Source organism: Pteronotus mesoamericanus, unplaced genomic scaffold, assembly GCF_021234165.1.
Source record: "Pteronotus mesoamericanus isolate MK-2021 breed Mesoamerican mustached bat unplaced genomic scaffold, CSHL_Meso_final contig_40, whole genome shotgun sequence".
In the NCBI taxonomy this organism is placed as follows: Eukaryota; Metazoa; Chordata; class Mammalia; order Chiroptera; family Mormoopidae; genus Pteronotus; species Pteronotus mesoamericanus.
In genome coordinates, this window is record NW_026555150.1 from 4,307,471 (window position 1) to 4,335,069 (window position 27,599).

The 27,599-nt window shown below is 39.2% G+C and overlaps 1 protein-coding gene across 1 annotated transcript in view; it reads right to left on the minus strand.

The window, feature by feature from the left end:
- The window catches only part of TENM1 (teneurin transmembrane protein 1), a 368,853-nt gene extending 351,341 nt beyond the window's left edge, over nucleotides 1–17,512 (minus strand). Inside the window, exon 1 of the mRNA XM_054576998.1 lies at nucleotides 17,258–17,512. Coding sequence (XP_054432973.1) covers nucleotides 17,258–17,496 — 239 coding nt within the window. The 5' untranslated portion in view covers nucleotides 17,497–17,512. The remainder of the gene's footprint in view (nucleotides 1–17,257) is intronic.
- Between the last annotated feature and the right edge of the window lie 10,087 nt (nucleotides 17,513–27,599).

Below are 27,599 nucleotides of genomic sequence, written 5' to 3' on the forward strand. Positions count from 1 at the left end.
TTCAGTCTGTCAAAAATCTATTCCCCTTGCTTAAGACTTTTACATAGAAATGAAGGTTATGACAAATTACTTGGGGATAAAATTGTATGAGGAATTGCCACTACATTAAAAGGAAACCAACTGACAGGGCGTGAGGAGCTTGGAGCTAAATGGATTTAGTTTACGAGTTGTTTTAGTCTCTTCAGGAAGCTATAACAAAAATACCATAACCCGGTGGCTTCTAAACAACAGAAATATGTTTTTTAACAATTCTGGAGGCTGCAAGTCCAGGATTAAGGTGCCGGCATCATTGGGTTTTGGTGAAAGATCTCTTTGGGGTGGCAGACTGCTAACTTCTCGCAGTGCCCTCCTGTGGTGGAAGAAGCTAGGGAGAAACTGAGGTCTCCTTCAGAAGGGCATTAAGTTTTCAACATATGAATCTGAGAGAGATACAAACATTCAGTTTATAGCAGTGGTTCCAACCCAAATGACAGTATAGACTGGAGTGTTACCTCAACCCTCCAACTAAGGCTCCAGAGGAAAGGAATAGGAAGAGGGAAGATGGAAGGGGAAAACAGAAACTATGAGTCTGAAGAGGCGTTGAGTTATGTGAGCAGGTAAGGAAACAACAGATTTGCCTCACCATTAGTCGAAAAGAGTATTCCTCAACTGGGGAGAAATCGGCCCAGAGGAGACATTTGGCAATGTGTGGAGACATTTTTGGTTGTCAAAACCGAGGGGAGGTTGCTACTGGCATCTAGTGGGTAGAAGACAAGGATGCTTCTAAACACCTCATAATACACAGAACAACTTAAACAACAATGAATTCGTCCAGCCTGAGATGTCATAGTGGTAAGGTTGACAAACCTTGGTCTAAAACTATTCCTCCTACTGGAACCCACAGTTTTGAAGTATTCAACATCCCTATGGAAGGGAATCTGTCTTTCTTTAGAGACTTCTAGAAAAAGATTGTCTTGCCAGACACTAAGGGTCTTATCTTCCTCCCTAAACTCAAAGTTGTTCCTCTCCGGAGGCTATTTGCACTTGAGATTGGTCTATTATCCAAACAAATACCCTGAATCCTGGGGCCAGAGAACGTAGACAACTCACCCATAATTTCCTCAAACATTTACCCTTGCTGACCAAAGAAGGAAATCTTCACAAGAAGTGGAGAATAGAAAACATTTCTCTACTTTCAATTTTTAAAATTGCTTTTCAAATCATCCCTGTCATGAACCTGGCATGAGGCATAAATCTAAAACCAGAACTACTCATTAGAACATGCAGAATATATAATGATCACAGCAAATGAAACATTAACTCCCCTCAGGTTAGGCCACCTAAGAAACAGTCAAATTGAGCTTCGTGCTGTGCTCTGAAGCTCAGTAACTACAATCCCACTCGAGCACTGGAGAATTTGTGAAAACCAGGCCCTCCTTTCACAGAAAGGTTCGCTCTCTGGTCCCATGCAGGGTGGACTCCAGAGCTCAAAAAGAAATCTCATTGGTTCACGTTAATTATTCAGGGACAGCACAAGGAGATAAACAAGGTAAGGTCAACCTCAAGAGTATATAGAGATTTCGTGCACTTCTTTGACCTCTTAAAATTACATCTATATTTCGCAAACAAAATGATTAAACCTGAAAATATTTTCTTCTGCATCATTGTCAATACTCAGAAAAAAACAAAACAAAACATCATCGTGGATTCACAGGAGGCAGGATATGGCTGGTAGAAACTTAAACCGAGTTTAGATTGTATTTTTCTCTTTGAATAAGAAACAGAAAATGAAATTACATTTATTCCATATTAGTCAGAGACAGACAATATGAAAGAAAATATCAAAACAACGGTAGGTTCACAGTATGACCCAAAGCAAGGTAGATTTCTACCTAAGAGGTTACATCTTTCTAAAAAAAATTTTATGTAAAAAATTTTTTTATTGTTCAAATACATTTGTCTTCATTTTCCTGCCACCACTTTCCCCTGCCCCGTCCATCTCTGCCTCCCTCCCTCAATCTTTCCCCACTTTGGCTTTGTCCATGGGCCCTTTATACATATTCCATGATTTCACCCTTCCCCTTCTAAGGTGTTATATCTTACATCCTGTTTCTATGAAAGGTTTTGTTCTTTAATTCATTTATCTGACACATTTTTAGTGAGCACATATTGTGTATCAGGCAAAACATAATCACAGTTCACTCTTGTATTGGCCTAAGACTGCCTTCTTATCTCTAACTCCTGAAGCAAAGGGATGTGTATTGTCTTCCTCATTTCCCCTTGGCTATTGGGCATTCTGAAGGAATCATGGCTGTCCAATTTAAATCCATCTGACTTATCTGGGGCCCTCACCTAGAATTAGCAATCAAGCAATTAGAAGCCAACTAACTGGAAAGCTCAAATGAGCAGGATACTTTCAGTGGAGAGGAAAATAACAAGAAGTCAAGCCACAGAACAGCAGAGATAGTAAAGCCAGAAAGGACCTCAATTAGCATTTACCTTTATTACCTTTATGAGGGTCATCTGACTGTTGAGAAAAATGAGGCTGAGAGGAAGAAATAGACATTCTCAAGGTCACACTTCTATTTAGTGGAAGAACTGGACTTGGACTTAAGATTTCTAGCTCTAAACCTAGTGCCCTGTCAACTACTCACAGGAAGCCATCCAAGATTTGCAAAGGATATCCTGGGACCACTGGGCATTTTGTTCAATTCACAATATTCTTTAAACCTCGATTGCTGTGCAATAAAAAAAAAAACTGTTCAAAATGATAACCCTGACATTCGGTAATATTTTCAATTAGAAAAGATCAAATTATGATAATTTGGATTAAAATGGAAAGTAGATTCATATTTAAGAACGATTTTCAACAAGAATGGCAATTTTTAAAAAGTTCTATTTAACCTTAAGCTAACCACCAAATCTAATTAACTAGAACCCCCAGTTTTCTGGGCATATAGGCTCATCAAGATTTTAATATAAATAGAATATAACCTAGATTATATCTCTAGGCAGGGAAATTTAACTGAACTATAAATATTCACTGAAAGACAAAAAGGGATGACTTGCGGTTCTTTATATGGTTCTCTATATTTCAGAGACAAATTGTTATAGTGCAAAGAATATTGGATTGGTTGCATGAAGCCATGCACTTCAGCTCTAACTCTTGTTCTGACTGCTGTATGGACACATTATTCAAATTTCCCAAGACCCAATTTCTTTATATTTATACCAGACACAATTTCTATTATGTCTACTTCTCAGGGTTTTGTTTTGTTTTTTTTTTTAGTTTCAAATGAGATAATGAGTTCAAGGACTTTGGACAATCGAAAATTATATATACATACTTACATATGCCTACATATGCACATGTACATGCGAATATATAGAATCTAAAATCTGAGTTTTTTGAAAATGACACATGATAAAAAGTATTTAGCTACAAGTGTATCTACTAAAAAGCAACCAGCCATGTTGCTATAAAGTTATTTAAGTTAATGATAATATGCCGAATAGTATATCACAAAATTTGAAAGATTAGACTGTCATAGATGAAACAAAATAGGTATTTTAGCTGAAAGGTGAGGAAAACAGCAGATTGTGAATACTTTTTCCCAGAGGAAAATCAATTTACATACGAACTTAACACTGTGCCATGAAAGGAAAGAATCAATGATATCTGTGGTTTTATGTTGTACTTGATATTTTGGTAGTTGAACTGGAAACAGTCATAAGTTAGCATTTATGTTGTCGGTGCAAACCCTGTGCGTACATGTCACTATTAAGTATCTTCATTAGTAACAGGGGACCGCCTAGTGTTTTGTGTATGCTAGATGGAAACAGGAAGTCTAAATTATAATTGTGGGTCAGCCAATGATACCTGTTTGCTCTTAGGAATATGACTTGTATTTGAGATCTAACTTTCAAAATACCTCTCTCTGGTATGAGATTTGCAAAGGCAAAGTTCTAGCACCTAAGGGATCCGTTATTCCTCAAAGACGATGTCACCATCAGCTGCATGCCCTTGCTGAGACTTGGCACCCTAGAAAGCCTATCCCACTGTCTGGTATCATGCTGTTTTCTTCAGCATAATGGGATCATCACTCTACGTTTCCCTATTCTTTACCATTACGAAAACTTGACCTCTAACTTGGTGTGTTAGCTTCTTTCTGTCAACCCCATGGCCATCCTCGTGACTACTGTGTATCTCCTCACTGAATGTAGTTCCCTCCTTTTTCCTTCCTCCCAATTTATATGAAAGTTTGCCCTGATTGAGCTTCCTCTAATCTACTATCCTATCTCAGGAAGAGGCATCTCTGAAGCCTTCTGTTTCCATTTTCTACCCTCTTAATAATTCTTCAAACCCACTGCAGTCTAGCTTCAATCTCATCACTGTACTGAAACTGGCTGCTTAAAATTCAAGAAGTCTGTAATTGGCAGAATCAGTGGTCTCTTCTCACCCGCACTCTATCTGACCCTTCTGAGGCATTTGAAAATCATGACCACTGTGTCCTTGCTACTTCCTCCTCTTCTGCTCTCCTGTATGATTACTCCTCAATCACTTATGCTGGCTCTTTCTCCTTCATGGACTCCTCAGATGTAATTCCCATGTTTTTCTTTATAGTCTTTTTCTTGCACTAAACTCTCCGTCTTTCTATATTTCCTCTATCATTCATAGAGATCCAATCATTACGTCCACTGACGAAATTCTGACTTATCCATGCCTATCATGAGCTCTGGAATCAGATGGAAGTAGGTGCGAGCTGGCTCCATTACATACTAAATAAATGGTGACTTTGTTGCATATTGTTCAAGTTCTCTAAGCCTCAGTTTTAAAAACTTTAAGTTGGAATAAATGTGACAATAGCTTGGCACAATGTTTGGCACAATGTTTGGCACATAGTAAGCGTTCAATAAGTAATAGAAAAATTTTTTCTCTTTCTCCTCTCATGGGGCACAGGTCCTTATTTTCAAGTATTTATTGGATAGTGGACATTTCAAACGGAATGATCCACAAAGCTATTTTAGTATTCCCCCAAAATTCCCCATTGCCTGCTTATACCAGCTACAGTGTCTAATTTCAGAAATCTATGCCATCTGTACTTCCCTCCTCAGTTACTCACTCTGTCTATCCATATACCTCACAGGAGTGTCATTGAACAATATGAGCCAAACACTAAGGAATCAAAAGATATAGTCTATTATTCAAGTTGCAACAGGGAATAAAGACAAGTACTTGAAATATCTGGAGTGTAAATATAAAATGAAGGTCTTCATAGACATATGCACAGGGTGCTATGAGACCACATGTGAGGGAAAATTCTCTGGAAGTCCCTACGGGAAAGCGAAGGCAGGAAAAGCAAGACATCTAAGAGGGATCTTTGACTCCTTTCCCCTTTCTCCCATATTATGTCTAGCCATACCACGGGCAATATTATCAGCCTCAATATGATTAACATTTTAGGGTACAGGCTGTCCCCCCATTACAACGTAAGCTCAATAAGGGCAGAGATTTTGCCTGTTTTGTCCTCTGTTGTAGCCCCAGCAACTAGGACAGTGGCTGGTACATGGGCATTCAATATAGATTTGTCAAAATTGGTTAAAACTTTCCTATGCCAAAATTAATTCATCAAAGCATTTATAATGAACCATTTTTCATTGAAAATATTAGCATTATACATGTTCTTATACCCTTAGATATCACACCAACATTTTTAAGAGAACCAAGAAGCAGATGTTCCTCTTTATTTGTTTATCTGTTCACCAAAGGGAGCAATTCTTTTTCAGCTTTCCTGTTCTTTAAATGGAATACTCTGTACTGCACTTTCACAATTCTTGCAGAGATTTCAAAGACCTCAAAATGAAACCTGATCACATCTTTTGCTTATAAAGCTACAAACATTTTTGTGTTGTGGAATTAATAAAGAACCAGCTAGATTCTCCCAAAGGGAGATGTTTAGTAGAATGTCTTACCAACACACACACACACCCCTCTGTAGAAGAGAACGTGAATAATTGAGAAGAAATAATTTTTTGCTACTTCACATATATTTCACACTTTTAGTAAAATATAACAGACAACTGTCTATTAATTTGACATGGCAATGAAAATATTTATTATAAATAACTGGGTAAGTAATTTCATAGTCAATGAAGTCATTAAGAACTAGCTTCTCTCTTGATCAAAACCACATATTTCTGTTTTTAAATATTCAACCTAGGAGAGCGAAGTATATATGATGAGAGAGGACAAAAATGGTTGGTATAGAGATTCCCCTACAATTTAATTTTTGTTTGCTACACTATTTCATCAATCATCTCATTTTTAAAAATTCTGTAAAATATCTGTCTAGATTCACATTTGAAATGCTAAATAAATCTTCTTTATATTAAAACCTGACTTCATCTCACCTATGGTGAAATTTCCTATCTTTATAAAATAAAACACATGATGTTTGCCTATGTTTTTTATTTTGAAATGAAACTGAGAATAGTTCACTCACAAGCATTTTTAAAAATAATACCACCACCAAAGTGACTAGGGACTGTATCACAATAATCTCCAAAATACTGCCATTTTTGCCAAAGCACAATAGACTATTACAGATATATTTTTATGCTCAGTATGTAAAATATATTTTTAAGGCTACAGTACTCTCTGTGTAAATTTAACAAATTCCACATGCATCATTTGGTGTAGGCTTATAAGCTTGGTTGATTCCTGTTCATCTGTAGTAAACAGAATGTATAGGTCATAGATTAGTAATATGAAGTCTTTTCCTGTCTTAAAAAGAATCTTTAAATCTGTGGCTGAAGATAGATTTTGCTAACCCCAGTGCTGTTTAAGGATTAAAGCATGAGATATTGTTGAATCTAAGCACTGAATATGTATATTTTGAGCTTTTTTTTTCTCTAGTCATTATCGAAGGAAACATTATGTCTCTAAATCTATTTTTCCATTGCAAATGTCCTAAGGGGGAAAAACTACTTATAAATGTGAGATAGGTTTTAGTAGTACTATATAATAAATAAGTATAACCACCACTGGGGAACTTACTTTTATGGGTGAGTATTTAAAGAGTTTAGCCATAGATATTTAAATCACTGCTATCACCACTTCCAAATGATTCTTATTTTCCCAAGATAGACACTAGCTCTAGAATTCTGGTAAAAAGCATTGGTCTTAGAGATTTCATTTCTTTTTCCATTTCTTGCCAACATCACCTCCACCAATGGGCTTGGCTTTTCTTTCATAAAAATAACCCTGTTCACTCTACTTAATTGTTACATTGGCCTAAAGCCAATGAGGGCAGTTATCCTCATACCAAGCCACAGCCATCTGTCAGAATATGCTAAAACTCGATGAGGATAGTTGCTACCCACTCTTCTGACCAGGCATGACTCCTCTACACAGTTCTGATTTGTCTCTGTGAGCTGAAATGGTTATGTGAACAGGCACTTCAGGTTCTGTCTAGTATTGCATATCACAGCAAAATCTTTTAAGTAAGATTCATTTTGGTGACTAGATCCTGGTTAATGGCCATCCTCATTGATAGCAGATCAAGCAAAGTTAGTTAGGGTCCAGAGTCAACACACCTGGCCAAAAATTCCAAATGCGTAAGGACATCGATTAAACTGAGTTAGGACTTTGAATTGGGGACAGCAAAGAGAATAATTAAGGGAAACCAAAAATGGGTGTAGCTGCACTTCAAAATGAATTCGTATGAAGAGGTGGAGGAGCCAGGAGAACTGTCCCAGTACTCTGTAGGAAGTGGCTACATTTGACATCCCAGTAGAAAAGAGCACTACTCCACTTTATCTGGTGTTACAGGCAGAACAATCCTCGAGCGCACAAAGTGCAAAGATGGAATGGAGAGACCGATAAAGAAAGGAAAGCAGTAAGTCAACATTCTGAGAAGCTACAATGGAGCAAACAACGGTGCCAAGGAGATGGAGAAGGAAGAAATGTGACAGAGGAAGGACAGAAAAGGGGGAGGAAAATAAAATGAAAGTGCAAATTACATGTGATGTCTAAAAATTAAAAAAAAAAATCCTTGCAACTACTTTCTGAAATGAGTCCTATTAACCCATTTTTAAGATCAGGAAGCTGAGGTTCAGATATGTTCAATAATTGGCCCAGGCACATACAATTAACAAGGAGAACTGAACCTCAAACTCTCATCTACTGGTTTCTACAATCCAAACTCTTAAGTCACTCTTCACAGGTTTTATGAAGAAAACACAACAGGATAGCTTTGGGATTGAGGTTTATTCCATAGGGACGGGAAAGAGCCTTCCTGAAGAAGAACTACAGAATAAGAGCATCTGAGAACTCTAGTATATCCAAGGATGGGTCTCTTGGGAAGGAAGGAGAATATGGCAATTTAACACTAGGAATTTCAGAATGAAATTTAGATTTCTGGTTCACAGCTTAAAAATGATGGGCTTTTGGTTCCAGAATGATTATCTTTTATTGGTATTAGAAGAAACTTATTTGCTCACGGTAGAGCCAGCCTAGTAAGAGGGCTTAAATGGAAAATGGAGGAAAAGAGAATGGAAGAATAGGCAAAATAATACCTCGTATTACTGAAATGAGTAACTTGTGATTGTGAATGACTATGAGCGCAATACGCTCTTCCCAGAATGCCCTTTCTTCCATTTTTCACCTAATGCTTCTCCATGATTTCAAATCAAAATGACTTTTAGGATATTTTCACAGGGAAATTTCCACTTTCCCTCTTCCAACTACCTCAATACTTCTGTTATCACTGTTCCCCCATCTGGGTTAGGTCTACTACCTCCAAGTATTCCTACCACAGAAAAACTTTAATTTAATAAAGCACTTTATCAGCTTATCATGGTATTGCTATCTATTTCGCTTGGACTTCCCCCCCACCCCCGTAGCAAGTGGTTGAATGTGAAGACCCTGGACCTACAGTGTGGGGTGAAAATCTGACCTGGATCTGCTACTTCCTACCTCTAGGATTTTTCAAAGTTCCTTAATCCCTCAACCTCAGTTTCCTCAACTGTCAACGAAGATGGTGACACTAATAGTACCTACTACCTGGAGTTATTGTGAGGATTAAAGCAATTGATTAATAAGGGCTTACAGCAGTGTTTGGAATGTAGTGATGCTATATATTTAGCTATCGTTGTTTTTACTATCGTACTAGACCCTGAGTTTTCTGAGTACAGGGACTCTCATTCCTCAGAGCAGCTGCAGTACACAATGAATAATCAGTAAACGCTTTGCTGAATGCCTGCCTGTGCAGGACATGCTCAATAATCCACAGACTGGTAGGTATATGTAAATATTGGATGTTTTTAGAGCCTATTAAAGCTAATGCGCTCTCTGAACTGTAGTGACTCTAAATTTCTATCCTTTAAAGCAGGGCAGTGCCAGACTCTTATATTGAAAATAATAAAATTTATTGCACATTTTCTACATGCCCAGCTCTGAACAGACATTTTACATGTATTTTCTCATTCAGTTCTCAAAATGACCCCACAAAGTAGGGCCTGTCATTTTCTTCACATAACAGATGGAGAAACTGAGGCCCATGGATGTTAAATAATGTGTCCAAGTTCACAACCATATGAGTAGCTTAGTCCAAGGCTACCTAAGCACGTATGCTTAACACCATCACCCTGCCTCTCCATCTCCATCTCTGGCAATGTGCACATCTTTCCAGGTTGTGAAAGACATTCTCCTTGTTCCACCCTAAAAAAGATAATTCAGGCATTGGAAATGTCAATGGAAGTCTTGGAGGAGGAGCCAGAAAGACTGACCCTGAGTAAGGAAGGGCTCAGGGTAGGACATATACCTGAATGTACTAGGTAGTCAGGGCATCATTTCTATGAATGACAAATTCAAAAGCTGTTCTGGAGATTTATCAGAGTAATCTTACAAAGCCTCACAGACATGTGCCATCAAAACCTAGGAGAGGGAATGGTTCTAATAACTGGAACTTGCTGGTTGTTATAAATGGAATATTTGCATCTCCCCCTCCCTGCCTTCATATGTTGAAATCGAATCCCCAGTGTGATAGTATCTGGAGTGGAGCCTTTGGGAGGTGATTAGGTCATGAGGGTGAAGGCTTCATAATTGGGATTAGTGCCCTTATAAAGGAGACTCTTAAAAGCTCCCTCACCCATTCCACCATGTGAGGACACAGGGAGAAAACAGTAGTTTATGAATTAGGAAGTGGGTTCTTGCCAAATGACAAATTTGCCAGCACCGTGACCTTGGACTTTCCAACCTCCAGAACTGTGAACTGTGAGAAATAAGTGGTTAAACCACCCAGTATATGGTATTTTGGTTATAACAGCCGAAACAGTCTAATACATTGGTGAAAGAGTATATTCTTTAAAAGCACACTAAGGGAGGAAGTGAAATGATGTATATTTTTACTTGGGGGAAATCATGAACATAAGAGTAAAAAACATCTTTAATTAGATGAAGATAGAAATAGAAAGGGACAACAGTAGAGTCGTTTCTTGTGTATTATTATCGCTATTCTTATTCTAACATTTATCAAGTGCTTAACCATGTGCCTGGCTGATCTCAATACACTGCAACCATTAATTCATTTACTCCTCACAATAGCCTTTATGAGTATGTGTTACTGTCACTCTTCCATTAAAGATGAGAAAACTGAGGCATGGTGAAGTCAAGTAATATACCCAAGGTAAAACAGCTAATAGATGGTGGATCAGGAAATCTACAATAAGCCTTTTTGGCCACATGGAGGAAATGGATGCTCATTTCTCACACAGACCACAAAAGTGTCCTAAGAATAGTGTAGTAAACGTTAGTGCTTTCAACTCCACGGACATCTGCTAGACATATCATTTAACTAAAGGCAAATATACGTGACAGGTCCCCAACCTCCCCTGTTGATGACTCTACCTCCCAGAAGGTAGAGAAAATGGTAAGGAGACATGCTTCTCTCACTGACTCAAAAAAGAGAAACTGGTGAGTTGAAGGTCATAGACACCTTTAGATTAAAACAACCATTTTAGCTTAGAGTCCCTAAGTACATTATGCAGCGAAAATCCTAGACTTCACGAAAAGTAGTTCTCTAACATGAAGCAGGTCTAATCCCACGTCCTGAGACACTTTAAAAAAGATGAATTACCCTGGCTGGGGTGGCTCAGTGGATTGAGCACCAGCCTGCAAACCAAGTGTCGCTGGTTTGATTCCCAGTCAGGGCACATGCCTGAGTTGCAGGCCAGGTTCCCCAGTAGGGGGTGCTCGAGAGGCAACCACACATGGATGTTTCTCTCCCTGCTTTTCTCCCTCCCTTCCCCTCTCTAAAAATAAATAAACAAAATCTTAAAAAAAAAAGGCAGATGAATTAAAAGTTGGGAAGGTTTTTTCCTGATTGAAACCTGTGTGCCTGTACTGGGTGATCACCATTCAATTTAGGTTTCTAAAGAACATGTACCAAACATATATGCAATGAATTACTGGGCCATAAAAAAGACTCAAACGTTACTATCTGCAAGAACATGGATGGACCTAGAGGGTATCATGCTCAGTGAAATCAGTCAGTCAGAAAAACACAAATATCACATGATTTTACTTATATGTGGAATCTAAAGAACAAAAATAAACAAACCAAACTGAAACAGACTCATTGAAACAGAGAACAAATTGATGGTTGCCAGAGGGGAGGGGCTTGGGGGACTAGATGAAAAAGGTGAAAGGATGGAGAAGTACAAACTGGAAGCTACTGAATAGTCAGGGGGATGGAAAGTACAGCATAGGGAATATAGTCAATAATATTCCCTATAATATAATAACTATGTATGGGGCCAGGTAGGCACTGGAAACATTGAGGGAACACTTTATAGAAAGTATACGATTGTCTAATCACTATGCTGTACATCTGAAACTAATACAAAGTAATATTGGATGTAAACTGTGATTAAAAAAATAAAATTATAAAACAGAACATGTACCAAAATAAATAGATGACAATCAGGGATAAATAAATATAAGAGAGTGTGATGAAAATGATGCCAAGAAGACTCATACCCCAGATGAGCGTGAGGCTTGCAAAAAACTGCTAAAGATGACTGAAGAGTTTTTGGTTTGTTTTGATAAAAGTATGTTTCGAGCAAGAAGAACAAAGATAGCACAGATGTGCAACTCATGCAATGTTACTGGAGAGCAGGGAGGCTTTCTCAATGACTAGTTTAGTGTGTGTGTGTGAAAAAGAATAATCATCAACTTTAAAGCGTTAAAATAATGATCACTATATGGAAATTGAAGCCTAAGATAGGCAAAGGGCTCCCAAGAAGGCGCACTCAACTGTTCTAAAGGAATTGAAATTATACCTCGGAGTGGTGAGAAGTCTTGCTGATTGGATTGCCTAGTCAGAGTAGCTAAAGTTTCAAGACTGTGCTATAGTGAAATGTGTCAGAAAAAAGGAGACAGCAAATACTGACTTTTGTTTTCAAAAGGGATGGGGAAACCCATGGGCTCCTTAGACTAGGCCAAGAAACATCATGTTGACTGAGTGCAAAATTCGAGAATAGGTTATTAAAAGGATGATTTATAAGCACTTAGAAAAAAGTAGTACCCATGAGAAGGCAGCATAAATTCTCTAAGAACAAGTCATGTAAGACAAGTCTCATTTCATTTCTATTTTTGACACGGTGATTGGATTGGCAGATCAGTAAAAACATACGTATTCTGTATCTGGCATATCAGCAAGGCATTTGACAAGGTCTCTCATGATACGCCTGTGAACAAGATGGAGAAATGTGGGTTGTACGTTAGTAAGAGAATGCTGCCTGATGGAAAAATGTCAACCTGCAGGAAGGTTCCCGTGTAATGCCACAGAGCTCTTACGTTGATCTTGCCGTGTGCACCGTTTTTATTAATGACTTATATAAAAATGAAGAAAGCAGACTTAACGAACCTACAGATGACACAATTATGATAGCAATACTCTGCAAATACTTTGTAGGATGGACTTAGGATGCAGCTACATCTCCACAGGCTAACAGGATGAAATCAAATTAGGGAAAATCAACCCTCTCAACATATCTCCGCCTGCACTCCGCCCTCGTCCCAAATACACAATTTAAAATAGCTTCAATGATACAATTATGGATTAAATAAAATGTGACCTTCGCCTCAGAACTTGTTAAAAAGTTTAAAGAGTTTAGTTAATAAGTGTTCTTGATGTGTATCAGTAATGTACTTGGCTACCAAAACCCTGATATTGAAGCGGATGGCATTAACAGAAACACACGGTTAGATCAAGTGACAGAACTGACTGTGGGCCATTCCTACATGAGTCAATCAAGGGGACTGTCTGAGCAGAGTTCCACTGAGGGCACTTCAGATCTGCTTCCAGCCCTTGCTCAAGGGGTGGCCAGAGGTGACCATGCCAGTGCTTTTATCAATCACAGGACATTTCTCTCCTTTTGCCTCAGCTGACTGAGGGGATAACTGAGAGGGCTTGCCGAGAAGCTTACACGCAGCCTGGTACAAAAGAGATGGACTGGGCTCAGTGAATCCCCTCCCTTAGGTTTTTGAACTGAAGCAGAATTTGACACCCAAAAGTATACCTCTGGCATATTTATTATTTTTAAGAAACAGCAGTTGCAAGGGAAGCTCTGAAAACCGAGGATACGTTGTCCTTTCCTAAGAGGCATTTACATGCATAAGGGAAATGTTCCTTTGTAAGGCTGTCTCCCTCTCTGTACCAGAAGAGGAGGATGACTCAGTCTCTACAGATTCTTCACAATGGAGAGGGCATGACAATGCTACTCTTGTTCACTGTGCTTTTCGGTAAGTGGGAGATTATCACCCCACTCCTAACATGTTCCTTTTGTCATTATCTAAAGATGGTATTTAGGGTAATGGCTTGGGCCATTTCAGTAAGTTATTCAACCTTCCTGGGTCTCACCTATGTATAGAGGAGCTATACATGTTATTAAACTTCTGTTTGTTTATCCCTTGTTAATCTTTTATTACAGGATAGTTTCAGCTGAGAACCAATAAGAATATAAAGAAAATAATTTTCCATCTCTACAAAACCTAGCATTAGCAAGAGAAGTAGGCAGCTGCTAATGAAACATGCAGCGAAGAGATGGAGTGAGAGGTGCCAGGAGGCACACTCGGAGTCATATGGTACAGCAGAAACCAGACACTGTTATGACAAAGTAGAATATATGTGATAGACAAAAGAAATATTAAGCTGATGAATCCCTATTGGACAATGAAGGAACAGAGGAAGGGGCAAAAATGCAGGCAATTGCTGAGTCATATTAGTGCCAGAGATCTATAGGCCTTACCTGCCATGGGAGTTGACTAAAATTTCCTGAGTTCCCAGAAACTGCCCATACAGTTAAAAAGACATTTGCAGTTACTCCACGCAACCTGAGTGACCTCTGCTCCTTGGAACTAAACAGCCTAATAACCCACATCTACATTCAGCCTTGGCCATGACACTTCCGAAGTAGTTTGGACAAACTGGAGTGTGGGACCGGAACGCAGAGACCGGGATGGAGGATTCGAAACCAGTTAATGTGAGGAACAGCTGAAGGAACTGGGGAAACGTTTGGCTCAAAGAAGATAAGAGTCAGGAATAGTACAGGGCTTTCAGGTGTTAGAGGGATTTTATTTATTCTGTTAGACCCTAGATCTGGGAGCAATGGGCAGAGGCATGGCCTCATGGAACAGACTGACAGCTGTCAGAGGGGAGGGGGGGACTGGATGCAAGGAAAGGAGGAAAGGATTAGCCAAAGCACACTTATGCATGGCCCATAGACAAAGACAGCAGTGTGGGACGGTGGGGGGTGGGGTGGAGGCGGTGGAGCCGGGTCAAGGCAGGGAAAATGGGGACATTTGTAATAGTGTCAACAATAAAAATAAAGTTAAAAATAAAGGTGAGAGATTTGGGTTCAATAAGAGCGTTCCAGTAGCCATTTGAGATTACTCAAAATGTCTTAGGAATGAGTTACTCCCCTATTTTGGAGATATTTAAGCAGAGACAGGTGACCACTTAACAGGGGTGGTGATATATCCTTTGCAGTGTATAATGCTTAACAATGCATTATGAGGTACTTTCTGCTGCACTGGCTTGATCTTCCAATGATATCTGTTGAGACAGGCATCTTGATATTTATTTTTACAGATGAGGCAGCTGAGGCTCAGAGAGGTTATGTCATACAGTTCATGAGTAACATCCGGGCACCCAGTTACCTTTGATTGAGTACACATGAAAACATTTAAAGGCTCCACTTGGAAAATACTAGCTGATCAGGCTGATAAGTTTTCTAGGTTGTTTTTTTTTTTCCTTTCATTCACCTTTGCGGCACTGACCAGAGTGGCTTCGTTGGTTGGCCATCATCCCACAGAACAGAAGGTCACCGGTTCGATTCCCAGTCAGGGCACATGCCTGGGTTGTGGGTCCAGTCCCCGGTCTGGTAGCATATGAGAAGCAACTGATCGATGTTCCTCTTTCACATCAATGTTTCTCTCCCTCTCTTTCTCCCTCCCTTCCCCTCTCTCTAAAAATAAATAAATAAAATCTTTAAAAAATTCATCTTTGTGATGCTGAATATATTTTCAAATATACTAAAAAGGTACTCTTGCTCAGTCTCACATGAAAACTTATGTTCTTCTCTGCGTCTTATGAAACTGAGAACAATTAATCCATCCCTTGCATAGATACAGAAGGTCCGTGGGTGCAGTTTGTACAAACATGCCTAGATGTACATTTCAAATAAGAATACTTTTCTCTCTCCATTTGCCTCAGCTCATTGCCCTCCTTCCTTTCAGATTTCCTGTTATTTGGCTTCTCACAGCAAAGGAGCATGTTTGCTTGTCAGGATTGCTAGTGAGCCAGATTGTCCTAGGGTTTCCTCAGCTCTCTATCACTAAGCCCTGCAAAGGAATTAAAAGAAGACTGAGTAAATCGCCACTGTTCGTGGAAGTTCCTTCAAGATACACTGTACATTAATCTCTTCTTTGTTCACTTCATTCACCACCCCACCTTCAATTAACAAATAAAAAAGAATACACAAACCCTATCACTAGCACAGTTCTAATTGGGTTATCTTATAGGTGCTGACTGCTATATTTTCTCTTGGGAGACAGGAGCAATATCACGTTATAAAACTATGTAATCTAGTAAGTGATGAATGATACAGAGTTTCCTGGATTGGGGCCAAAGTGCTTTTGCTTTGTCGGTAGTGACATATTCTGTGATGCCATACCTGGCATTTAGCTCAATATGATGCTTAGGGAAAAAATAATCAGCCTTACTATGTGGGTTTATTAGTCCTCCGCTTTCCATTCCAATTCCCAGCTATTGGGACAGAAATTGATCAGAATCGACACCAGACGTTGCTTATGGAGTGATACATTATACTCACTGTTTATATACAAATGTGTTTAGAAAAAGCTTTGGTGGTACACCTAAATAAGGCATACAGAAGACAAGGGGAAGTCCTTGAATTTATAAGATAACAGAATACTATGTTTTATTAGGGAATGTTTTTCTATGTTAATAGAAAGTTATAATTTTCAATTTAAGATAGTGACTAGAAATAATGAACAATTTCTCAGTTAATTACATCTAGTGATAAAAATGTATTATGGTCAAGGGACCTAGAGCTGTGGAGGAGGAGAATTTTAATCACATGACAAAGATTTGAGGGGTGAATCTAGAAACCTAAATACATGTAAGGACAGAAAAATAGAGACAAACTTCTTTGTTTCAGAAGACCAAACTTCATCCTGAAGGCAAAATCAAGTTTTTAAAATTACACACAGACTTCTGATTCATGAAGCAAATCTTTTTTCAAAAAGTGCTTGAAGGCGACTTACTTTTTCAAAGAATCCCATAATAGATGAAATGCCAACTGTCACCACTCCTCCAATTGTATTTGGATTTTTCTGTAACATTGCAGTTTCTTAAAACAAGGGATGATTGCCTTTTAGCAGTTTGAGGATGCAATGATAGTTTAGATAAAGGTTTCGTTTCTTATGTTTCTGTAGGTGTCTGCCTGTGGGCTGTTTATGCATCTGTGCTTTCATCTTTCCCCGTGTATCGATGCTTTGGTCTGTGTCTGCTCGTGTGCCTGGATCTAGACGTGCGTGCCTGTGTGCGCTTCTGAGCTTGTCGAGGGATCTGTCTCTCCGTGTTCCTTTCTGTGTCTCTGCAGGTGTCTATTGTGAGATGAGTTTCTGCACCCACTGGAATCATCCTCTGCTAATCCTTAAGTTTAGTGGGATCAGTAATAGTTTAAGTACCTGGTCTCCAATGGTATGTTGCTATTCAAGACCCAGCTGTTATGCAGATGAACTGAATCCTGGGTACTGGTTGGAGGAGCTGGAGCAGCTGGGCTGGGCTGGCTGCGGGTAGTCATTGATCTCCTCTGAAGAGAGTCTGCTGCAGGGGGTGGCTTCCTGGCACAGGTGCAGGCATGAGGAGGTGGCGGCGGCGGCGGCAGGGGTCTGAAGGTGAACTGGTTGTGTGGGCTGCTCTGCATGTCTAAAGAGGAGAGAAGAAAAATGCAAAATAGAGACTTACTCTCCCACTTGGCAGCCAGGAAAACACAGCTTGTCAGACTTCAGATTTCAGAATAATATAACCTGTGAGGTGTGGGGTAAAAATGTCACTTGACTTTCCAAAACACGTGGCCACATGCTCATGAAATGTAAAACATTCACAGCTGCATTTACATGTAAATTTTGCAGGGCTATTGCAGCTAAAAAGTAAATGAGACCGCCTCACACAATTTGTCATAGTTTCTGCTACTGAGCAAATAAATCATCAACGAGACACGAAGTTACAGAACAGAAGTGAGCCGATTTCCATCGGTTGCAAAAATCTCACTTCGGAAAATACCAGTGAAAGACACAAATTTATTGCAAGGAAAATCATTCAACACTTTCAATAAAACTATAAGGCCACCTTCTGGCTTACCTCAAAAATGGATGCTAGCCTGCCTACACTGGAGCAAATCCATACTTCAGGAAAGCAGCTCACAAGTGCATAACTCAACTGTGTGAAGCTAATGTCTTTGCCAGCCCCCCGGTCAGAGTGGTACTTGTAAACATTGGCGTAAAGGAGTTTGTTCACATTATTAGGTATATTTCCATGGTCACGCAAAGCACAGTCTGCACCCTGAGCGTCCCTGCCACACCTTCTAGGAGCTCTGCCATATTAGCAGCAGCTTAGGCAGCAGGGACACCTTTTTTTCCTGCCTACTGCAGACAGGGCAGCCTGGGACAGCGGTCCTCAGACTTCCGTTGTTGCTGTTTGGTATTTTGCCACTGTTTTCCTGGCAGGCCCAAGTAAAGACAGTGAGCTTGAATTTGGCCCGTGAGAAATACCCCCAATTAAACCCCTTGGAAAAGAAACCGCTATTGTAGCTGATAGCCACCTCTCTTCCACAGGAGAAACATAATAGATGTCAAGTGATTTCTTGTCACACCAGCACATTCTGGATAAACTCTGCAGACTGCATGGCTTTGCCCCACCTCCCAAATGACTGAGAGTTAAAAAGCAGAAAAATGCCAGAGGCTTTTGATGCCTAGCGAAGGGCTCAGCTGGTTTGTGGGGAGATGTACTTTGCAGTGGCTGATCACAGAAAAAAAAAATCACTTCTTTCAGTCCCTCCATTTTAAACTTGAATTTTGAACACGCTGGTATGGTTTTCATATTTAAAAACGATACCAGTGCCCCAAGAACATGACATATTCTTGACTGTGTTCTCTAGCATAGGTGGCTCTCCTTTTAAATAAACTTGCTTTATGAAAAACGGAATTGTACAAAAGATAGAGAGGGGAGTGGAGATCATTCATTTTATACAAAGAATTCCTTTAGACAGTTAGCTACCCTTGTATTTTAAAAGGACCTAAAATGCTTCATGAATTTCCTAAATTGCCTCCATTATTCCAGGCCCAGCCCAAATCCCACATCCACTAAAAAAATCATCGCGAGTGCTTAACATCTCATTAGTTATTTTAAACCTCTGGTGTCATACTCATAGCCATAACCAGTAGCATGATTTCCATCCTTGGGACTCAAAGAAGCATTGAATGCTGGAATCGAAGGGACCTTGGAAATTCTCCCATTTTGCAGATGAGGAAATTGACGCCCAGAGAATTGCTTGTCCACGGACACTTGGTCCGTGAGTTGCATGGTCTAGATTAGAACTCACATCTCCTGACTCTGTGGCCAGGGCTCTATGTACTGTATTGCAGATCTTTGCAACGAATTCTCTTTTCACCTCCTTAAGATTTGGAGACACAGAATCCTCCACGTTTTCTGGATTTTTCCCTTATGACATACCACCCTGCTTTGCAGTCATTTGTTTATGTGCGCTTACCTCTTAGAGCATATCTCCTTAAATTTAGGGAAATTTGTCGTGTAATGCTCTGCAACACAGCAGAGTGGGAAGATCACAGGACTGGGGGACATGGCAAGCCTGGGTCTGAGTTCTGCCTCTGCCATTCTGAAAGTGTGGCCCCCCCCACCTTTGTAAAATGGATGCAATAATTTTTTCCCCTAACACTTAGGTTTACTTCATGTAAAATGTGCTTGAACATAGTATGCCAGCGACTCTTTGTTCACTGAATGTAGTAGAAGGACTGGAAATGACCGTAGGGGTCACCTAGTTCAGCTCTTCATCCTCCCTTCTCCATTTTATGGATGAGGAACCCAAGCTCAGAGAGGTGAAGGGACTTGTTCAGTCATTCAACATGTGTCAATTTGCTTGCCTATGTCTGATGATTCCCAGCAGAATATTCTTTCATTACACTATCCTAGAAAAATAAATGACTGCTCTCTGAATTTAACACTTCTTATAAATTTGGCTCCAGAGTTTGCAATATTACAGCATCCCATTGATATCTCATGTTTTTGTCTTATCCTCCAAAATAGACTCCATGTTTCTCAGAGCAAGATCATCTACTTTTCTTGTACGCTACATAAGGTTGAACACAATAGAGGTACAGAGTAAGATTCCTAAAAGCTTTTATTGAGAGAAAAGTGTTTGTTTCACTGGTCCACCGGAATAGAGTACCATGTCAATGTTCCTTTGGCTTTTTCTTTCTGATGTAGCCACTGGATAGCTATTTGACAGTTCACAGAGCAGTAGGTTTCCCCCTTGGAGGTTTGTGTCAAATCTATCCCAGCACCATGGGGAAGAACAGTAATACCCTGAAGAGGGTGCTTAAGATCATGCCCCTCCAAGACATGAAAAGAGCAGCAATGACACACTCTACAGATTTGCCATCTAAATTCATGAACTTAATGACACAGGGAAGGGAAGCAAAGGGTGGGAGTACAGCATTGGAAGAGGAAATCCACTTTAGGTCTTGAATTCAGAATACCTCAAACCATGTATGTGCTATCTATTATTCTAATCAGTAATGTTTCTCTCAGTAGAGTTGTTCAAAAGAAAGAAAGATCCTATTTGCGATGATTGTTCAAGAAGAATCACTCATTATCATTTGGATTTACTGCTTCTGGATTTCCTCAAAATTTTTGCAACTCACTCATTTGGAAAATAATGATAAAAATTTAATTCTACTTCATCAAAAAGTACAATCATGGTATTATTGTAAGATATTATACCATTTCTGCTGTAAATAAAACTGCTTTGTATAGTCATTTTGACTATACATGTGTTTGTGTTTTGATTTGTATCTATTTTATTGTGTCTTTTTGTTTCCACATTTTAAATATGCAGAGGTTTCCCTACTTGTTAATATTGTCTTTAAAAGCTTTCACAATATCGGACTGTTGCACCAAGTGGCAGACATCCGGACCTTAAGCCCTTACGAAATGCAAATCACCTCGGCTTCATTCTGTTTTTCACCTCAGGAAAAAGATGGAGAATGCACTTGTTCCTTCCCAAATGAAGTGATTTAATCCTTTGGCTCCATGAAATGGGATTTCCCAACATTAAACACTAATGAAAAATACATTAGGGTTCAGTGTCAGGAGCTCTAGAATACCAGTTCTAAGGGTTAGGAGTCACATGCCCTCACTTCCATGTCTATCTGGCAACCATATATTTCTGTGCCCGAGAGAGATGCAAAGGAGAAGGGAGGGGTAGTGATTATGCAAATGTGGATACCCAGATGTAGTTATAAAGCTTTCTGAAAGTAAATTAAGTTTTCAGAAGGAAAGGTCCAATTCACATAATATACTTGGATGGGAGCCAGTTTTTGGTTTGAGGTCCTAAAATAACTTGGTAAGAAAATCTTTCTTGGGGAGCAGGGGGATGGAGAGATTCCTCTAAACTGTATATCAAAACGCAAGGCACTTGAGGTGCGTCAGAGTTGTTAACAGAAGTGTAAACCTTCAGAAACAACACTGCCCTTGTCTCCAAAAGGTAAGCAGGAGAAGAAAATTGTCAGGCACATCTTTTTCTTTTTTTCTCTTTTTCAAATAAACCTTTATGTGGATCATGCGTCACAGAAACTTTTCACCAGAAATTAAGAGTATCTTTCAGAAACACCATGTGGGAATTTATCAGGGTGTCAACTGGGGTTCTTTTCCCCTTTAATTTCATTAGCACACATAGTCACTTCAGCTATAAGGCGATGTTTGCATTTCTAAAATTCACGGCACTGTGCGAAATCACACATGGTCAAAGGGCTTCTGGGAAAATGGGGTTGGAACACATGACCTGAAGTTTAGTTGTGAAAATGGGTGTCAGAACTCATGAGTTTCTGTGAAGTGGTTTAAAGAGTGGTGTCTAAATCAGACAGAAAGTTCTAATACCACGTATGAATAGGTAAGGCCCCTGACTCATATGGTGAACTAAGATAGCTGGTGTATGTTTCAGGTGTATGTACAAGGTCTGTCTGGAAAAAGTCCAGCCATTGTTAATATAACAAGAATGGTTTGCATGACATTGATGTAACCTGGCAGTCAAGGAGAGTGGGATGCAATGCGCATGAGTGAACAGTGATGACCTCACTGTATTAGTCAGTAGGGTCCGTAGACACCGTTGAGTGAGCATGTGAACTGTGTGGCCATCGCATTCAAAATGACTAAGCAAATAGAGCAACAAATCTGCATTAAATTTTGTGTTAAGCTTGAACATTCCTCCTCAGAAAACTATTTGGATGATTCAGAAGGCCACAGCTATGGGCAACTGGTGACTGGAAGCTTCATAATGACAATGCTTCTGCTCATGCATCAGGTCTCGTGCAGAGTTTTTTGGCGAAACATCAAATCGCCCAGGTGACTCAGCTCTCCTACAGCCCAGAACCGGCACCCTGTGACTTCTGGCTTTTCCCAAAACTAAAATCACCTTTGAATGGGAAGAGATTGCAGACCGTCAATGAGATTCAGGCAAATACAATGGGGCAGCTGATGGTGAATGGCAGAACTGTGTGAGGTCCCAAGTCCCAAGGTGCCTACTTTGAAGGGGACTGAGGCATCATTGTCCTATGCACAATGTTTCTTGTGTCTTCTTCAGTAAATGCCTCTATTTTTCGTATTACATGGCTGGATACCTTCTGGACAGACCTCGTACAAGGACAGATCAGAAGTTTAGGAATTTCTAAAATGTTTATATACCTATAGAAATGCAACATAAATAAATCTTAGTATTCTCATTTGACAATGCTTCCCATGTAATTTAACATATCAAATACGCCTAATTAGTTTAATATCTCAGAGAAAGAACCAAGTTATGTCCAGTTAAAAAAAGCTTCATTTAGAATTATATTTTGGGTAGTTTGTCAAAAATATCAACGGCCTTGGACACCTGACTGACTAAGCATCACTGAGTCCCCCCTACAGCCCAGATTTGGCACCCTGCAACTTCTGGCTCTTCCCAAAACTTATATCACCTTTGAAAGGGAAGAGATTTCAGACCGTTGATGAGATTCAGGAAAATACGACAGTGCAGCTCATGGAGATGGGGAGAACTGTGTGAGGTGCCAGGGTGCCTACTTTGAATGGGACGGAGGTGTCTTTGTCCTATGTACAACAGTTCTTGTATCTTCTTTAATAAATGTCTCTATTTTTCATAGCACAGGCTGGATACTTCCTGGACAGACCTTTGTATATATGTGTGCATTTTGTGTATTCCTACATGGCTTAGTCTGCTTTATGTAGTTTTCTGAATTCGCCTAGTATTTTTAAAAGATGGAGTCACCTGGTTGGTGTGGCTCAGTGCGCTGAGTGCTGGCCTGCAAACCAAAGGGTCGCTGGATCGATTCCCAGTCAGAGCACATTCTGGGATTGTGGGCCATGTCCCCAGTAGGGGGTGTACGAGAGGCAACCGCATATTGATGTTTCTCTCCCTCTCTTTCTCCCTCCCTTCCCCTCTCTCTAAAAATAAATAAATAAAATCTTAAAAGTTAAAAAAAAGTAAAGGATGGACTCACACATATGCAAATGAAAAATATGTATTACTGTGAAATTGTCCTCAAGTATACCAACAGCATAGGAACACATTAATATTTTCAAAGCAAGCTTTGTAGCAGAAGTAAACAATTTTCTGTAGGTATTAAAAATAAATGTTGTCATTAATATAGTAATAATGATTAGATAATTGCTTCTTTAAAAATTTGGCCAGACACATGCCTAGTTTCCCCCAGATCCATGGTCTTAATTGATCATTCTTTCTGTAGTGACATTATGACAGTACCCTCCAAATTATTTTTTCCCCAAAGTTACTATGCAGTGTATATTGCCAAAAGGGATAGACATATTCCTATTGCTCTATAAAAAGCACACAGGGAGACAGAAAACATGCGTGCACTCTTCTGGACTTTAATCTGTGTTTCGTTATTCCATTGGCCAAACTGGGGATAGTTGAACAATATTGTCTCTGTAATTCTGGAATCAAAAAATTCCTGAAAACCAAGTTTTTTGTCCCCTAATTCATTTGGTGGGAAAACTTGATCAGAACTGTTATAAGAATATTTATGGTGTTTATTTCATTTAGTGAACTTTCATATATTTAGCTGTAGAAGTACTGACCTATTTTGCTGAGGAGTACTGGCCACATCCCCAACTGGGTGTCACATGTACGACATTATGTTTGTAAAAATCTGAAAAACTGTAAATTCTGAAACAAATGGATGCTAAAGGTTTTGGATAAGGGATTATGGACTTGTATCCGTACTTAACCACCTCTGTGAACTCTTATGAGGCAACACTAATGAATGCTCCTGAAGACCGCGGTAATCCACATGAGCAAAGAGCACCGGGGCGCTAAGGGTTACCGCCCCAACCACGTATGTCAGGTCTCTCAAGCCAATTATAAGCTTTTGGTTCCTTGGGTTGCTTTTCTGAGCTGTTCTTCCTTCCAGGAAGGAAAGTAGATTTTTGAAAAGGTTTAAAAATGGAGAGAGGTTTATTATTACTATTACTATGAATTCCAAATGTATATTACTACTTTAAAGCACTTTCTTGTCACAAGGAGCTTTCACAACTCATGAGGAGGCAGTTTATGAATTTGCATGTTATGGCTAATATCCATTAGCTTGATAGTACTCAGTGATCATCAAATTAGTCTTAAGTGTATCTTGCTATGGACGTTCCTGTTCTCAACCTTATAATTATTATCAGAGGCTCAAATACTAAGAATGTAAAACTGATTTTCAGAAGAAAATGGAGTAAACAAGTATGCCTTATCACTTTTCTTGCTAAAATAATACTGCTTGAATAGTAATATACCAATGTTAATATATCCTTAATAAAAGAAGATTTATTAGTTAAGTAAGCATTGTATTGAGAACAAAAGAAAGTCTCTTAAATAGTTAATGTTTAATAGATATTTGTGTGTATGTATAGGCATGTGTACGAGCAAGACACAGACAACAACAGAAAAGAGGCAGAGGAGAATTTGCAATTAAAATGGATGACTGCAGAAGAATCACAGAAGCTCTGGGGGAAGGCTAACAATAAATTCCAATGTTTCCCAGCTTACATGGTTTCCATCTGGTTGTGGGTAACTGCTCTATGCTTGGCTCCTGAGCCCTGCAATACTATGTATTATCTTTGAGATTGTAAAGTACATCCCTTTGAGGACTTTGAATGGCTCTCTCACTAAGCCAGCAAGTAAGAATATACTCTTTTAATTTTTGTCAGTAAGGCTGACCTTTGTTACAACCACTAGAAATAAAGGTCAACAGTGAAGCACCTACACTCTTTTGACATGTTTGTAGTGAAACGTGTATTTGCACTTCAGTCTCTCCGTAAGCTGATACTTATCTTCAAAGGATGTGCCGGTCTACCTCCAGAAAGTCTAAACTTTCTATTTTCTAGGTCTCATTAATCTCTTTTTATTGTTCTCCAGTATGCTGTACAAGCATAACAGTGAATCAAATATCCACAAGGCACCGCTCCCCTAACCCATTTCTCCCTGTCTCTGTTATAAGGGGAATCCACGCATGCTGTGCGCTGTATTGGCTTTACACAGTGTAATTAGCCAATCTTGGGCATAATAGTCAATATTCCTGCCAATAAATGGCTACTTTGTTAACTCAGTCTACTCTCTGACATAGATGACAAACAAACTAGGACTTCACAGTCAAGAGAAAAAGAAAGGACTATGGTTAACTACCGTTTTGCTTAAATTATTCTATTTTTAAAAAGATTTTATCTAGTTATTCTTAGAGAGAGGGGAACAGAGGGAGAAAGACAGGGAGAGAAACCAGATGCCTCTCACACATGCTCCAAGGGGGGACCTGGCCAACAACCCAGGCATGTGCCCTGACTGGGAATTAAACAGTGGCCCTCAGCTTTGCAGGCTGATGCGCAACCAACTGAGCCACACTGGTCAGGGGTGCTTTGCTTAAATTACTGAATTAATAAACGTTCAAACTACCCAATTGTCTTGGTTGTGAAAATACAGAATGGACATGTATTTGCTTACATTTTCAGAGTGGTTTGGCAATGTTAAAAAAAAAGAAAAGTTTATTACTTACTCGTTTTTCTAAGTAGAATGGCAAAGAACTCTACTGCACAATTTGCAAACATAAATGTCAAACTCTAAATATTAATATATGGTATTAATTAACAATTAAAATCAGTGGTTGGCCAAAGCCTTTTTCACTATGGTGTTGAAGGAAACTTTATTATCCATTATGTATCATGAAATATGAAATAGATAATTGCCCTGTTTTATCTTATGCTGACAATGATGCTGTGGCTTCTATTATTAGGCAGTGAAGTATAGCAAAAAGAAAATATAAAAATGTAATGATCCTTAAAAGTTCGTATTTAGCTTATACTCAAACTAAAGTAGTATGTAGGTATTTCAATTATTTTCAATCCCCAAGTTCATTATTTATTTGCAAGTAGGTAATGGAGGGTTATAAATTAATTGATAGTGAGTCATTTAACAAACTAGCTAATAATAAATATTCTGAAATTTTACCAAGTTTTCATTTTCAGAGCTTCATTTTTATTAGACTGTTATAAATGGTCACCCTATATTTGTTCAAAAAGCAATGGATGAAAATAATTCTGATGTTATTTATCAAAATGTGGCTCAATGTTTGAAGCACAAATCAAGAAAATATTATGACTGTGTGTAAAGTTTTAAGAAAAATGTTTTTCACACTATCATGTGTTAAACAATGAGGGCAAGTTATATTAAGAGTAATAAAAAAATACAAAATGTAAAAGATGAAATAATCCTAGGAGATTAAAACATAGCATGGAGATCTAGGGAAGGCTGGGGAAGTTTTTAGCCCCTACATCCCGAACTTTAATTTTCAAATAAAGACTGAAGAAAAAAAAACCTGATTATTAATACCACCATCTAACCATCATTGTCTGGCTATTTGGTGAGAAAGTTCCTCCAAACACTGTAGTTCTTCCCAGCCCAGTATGACTTTAGAAACAAAAGGGACGCCACGGACACCCAGTGGGGAAGTGGGGAGGCGCTCCAGCACCTGTACTTGGGGACTGAACAGGTATATAGCCCCCTGTCTGGGACAATGAAAAGAGATGGCACTGTCACAACAGTATTCACGAGAAAGAGATGCTTCTTAAATGTGACCTATGTTTTGGCCCATTGCTCTAGCTTACTAAGTAAGATTTCAGGCAGAGGATCCGAACATACCAATGCTTGCTATTACGTGTTCCTACAATAGGGGACTAAAGTTCACAGAATTTTTTAGTTTAAAATTGGTCGATGACAGTGATATCTCTAATAGTGCCATTTGTACTGAGCGGCATTTATTTAGATGTGCTTCCCTGGATGGGACAGAAAGAGATGGGGTTAGAGCTAGTGCTAGGAATTGGGTACAGTTCTGATCCTATAAACGAGGGGTGCCCAACCTTTTGGCGCTTCTGGGCCACACCCGAAGAAGAAGAGTTGCCTTGGGCCATACATGAAATACACAAACACTAACAAAAACTGATGAGCAAAAAAAGGGTTTTAAGTAAATTTACGATTTTGTGTTGGGCCGCATTCATAGCCATCTTGGGCCGCATGTGGTCTGCAGGTTGTGGGTTGGATGAACCTTTTTAATACTTGTTTTCCGTACCCACTTGCCTGTAAAATGATTCTACGCATACCATGGGGTGATGAAAGTTTGGTTATTCCTCTCAAAAATAAGAAGATGGGGGGGGGGGTTTGGGGGAAAAACCTGGGCAGTCTCA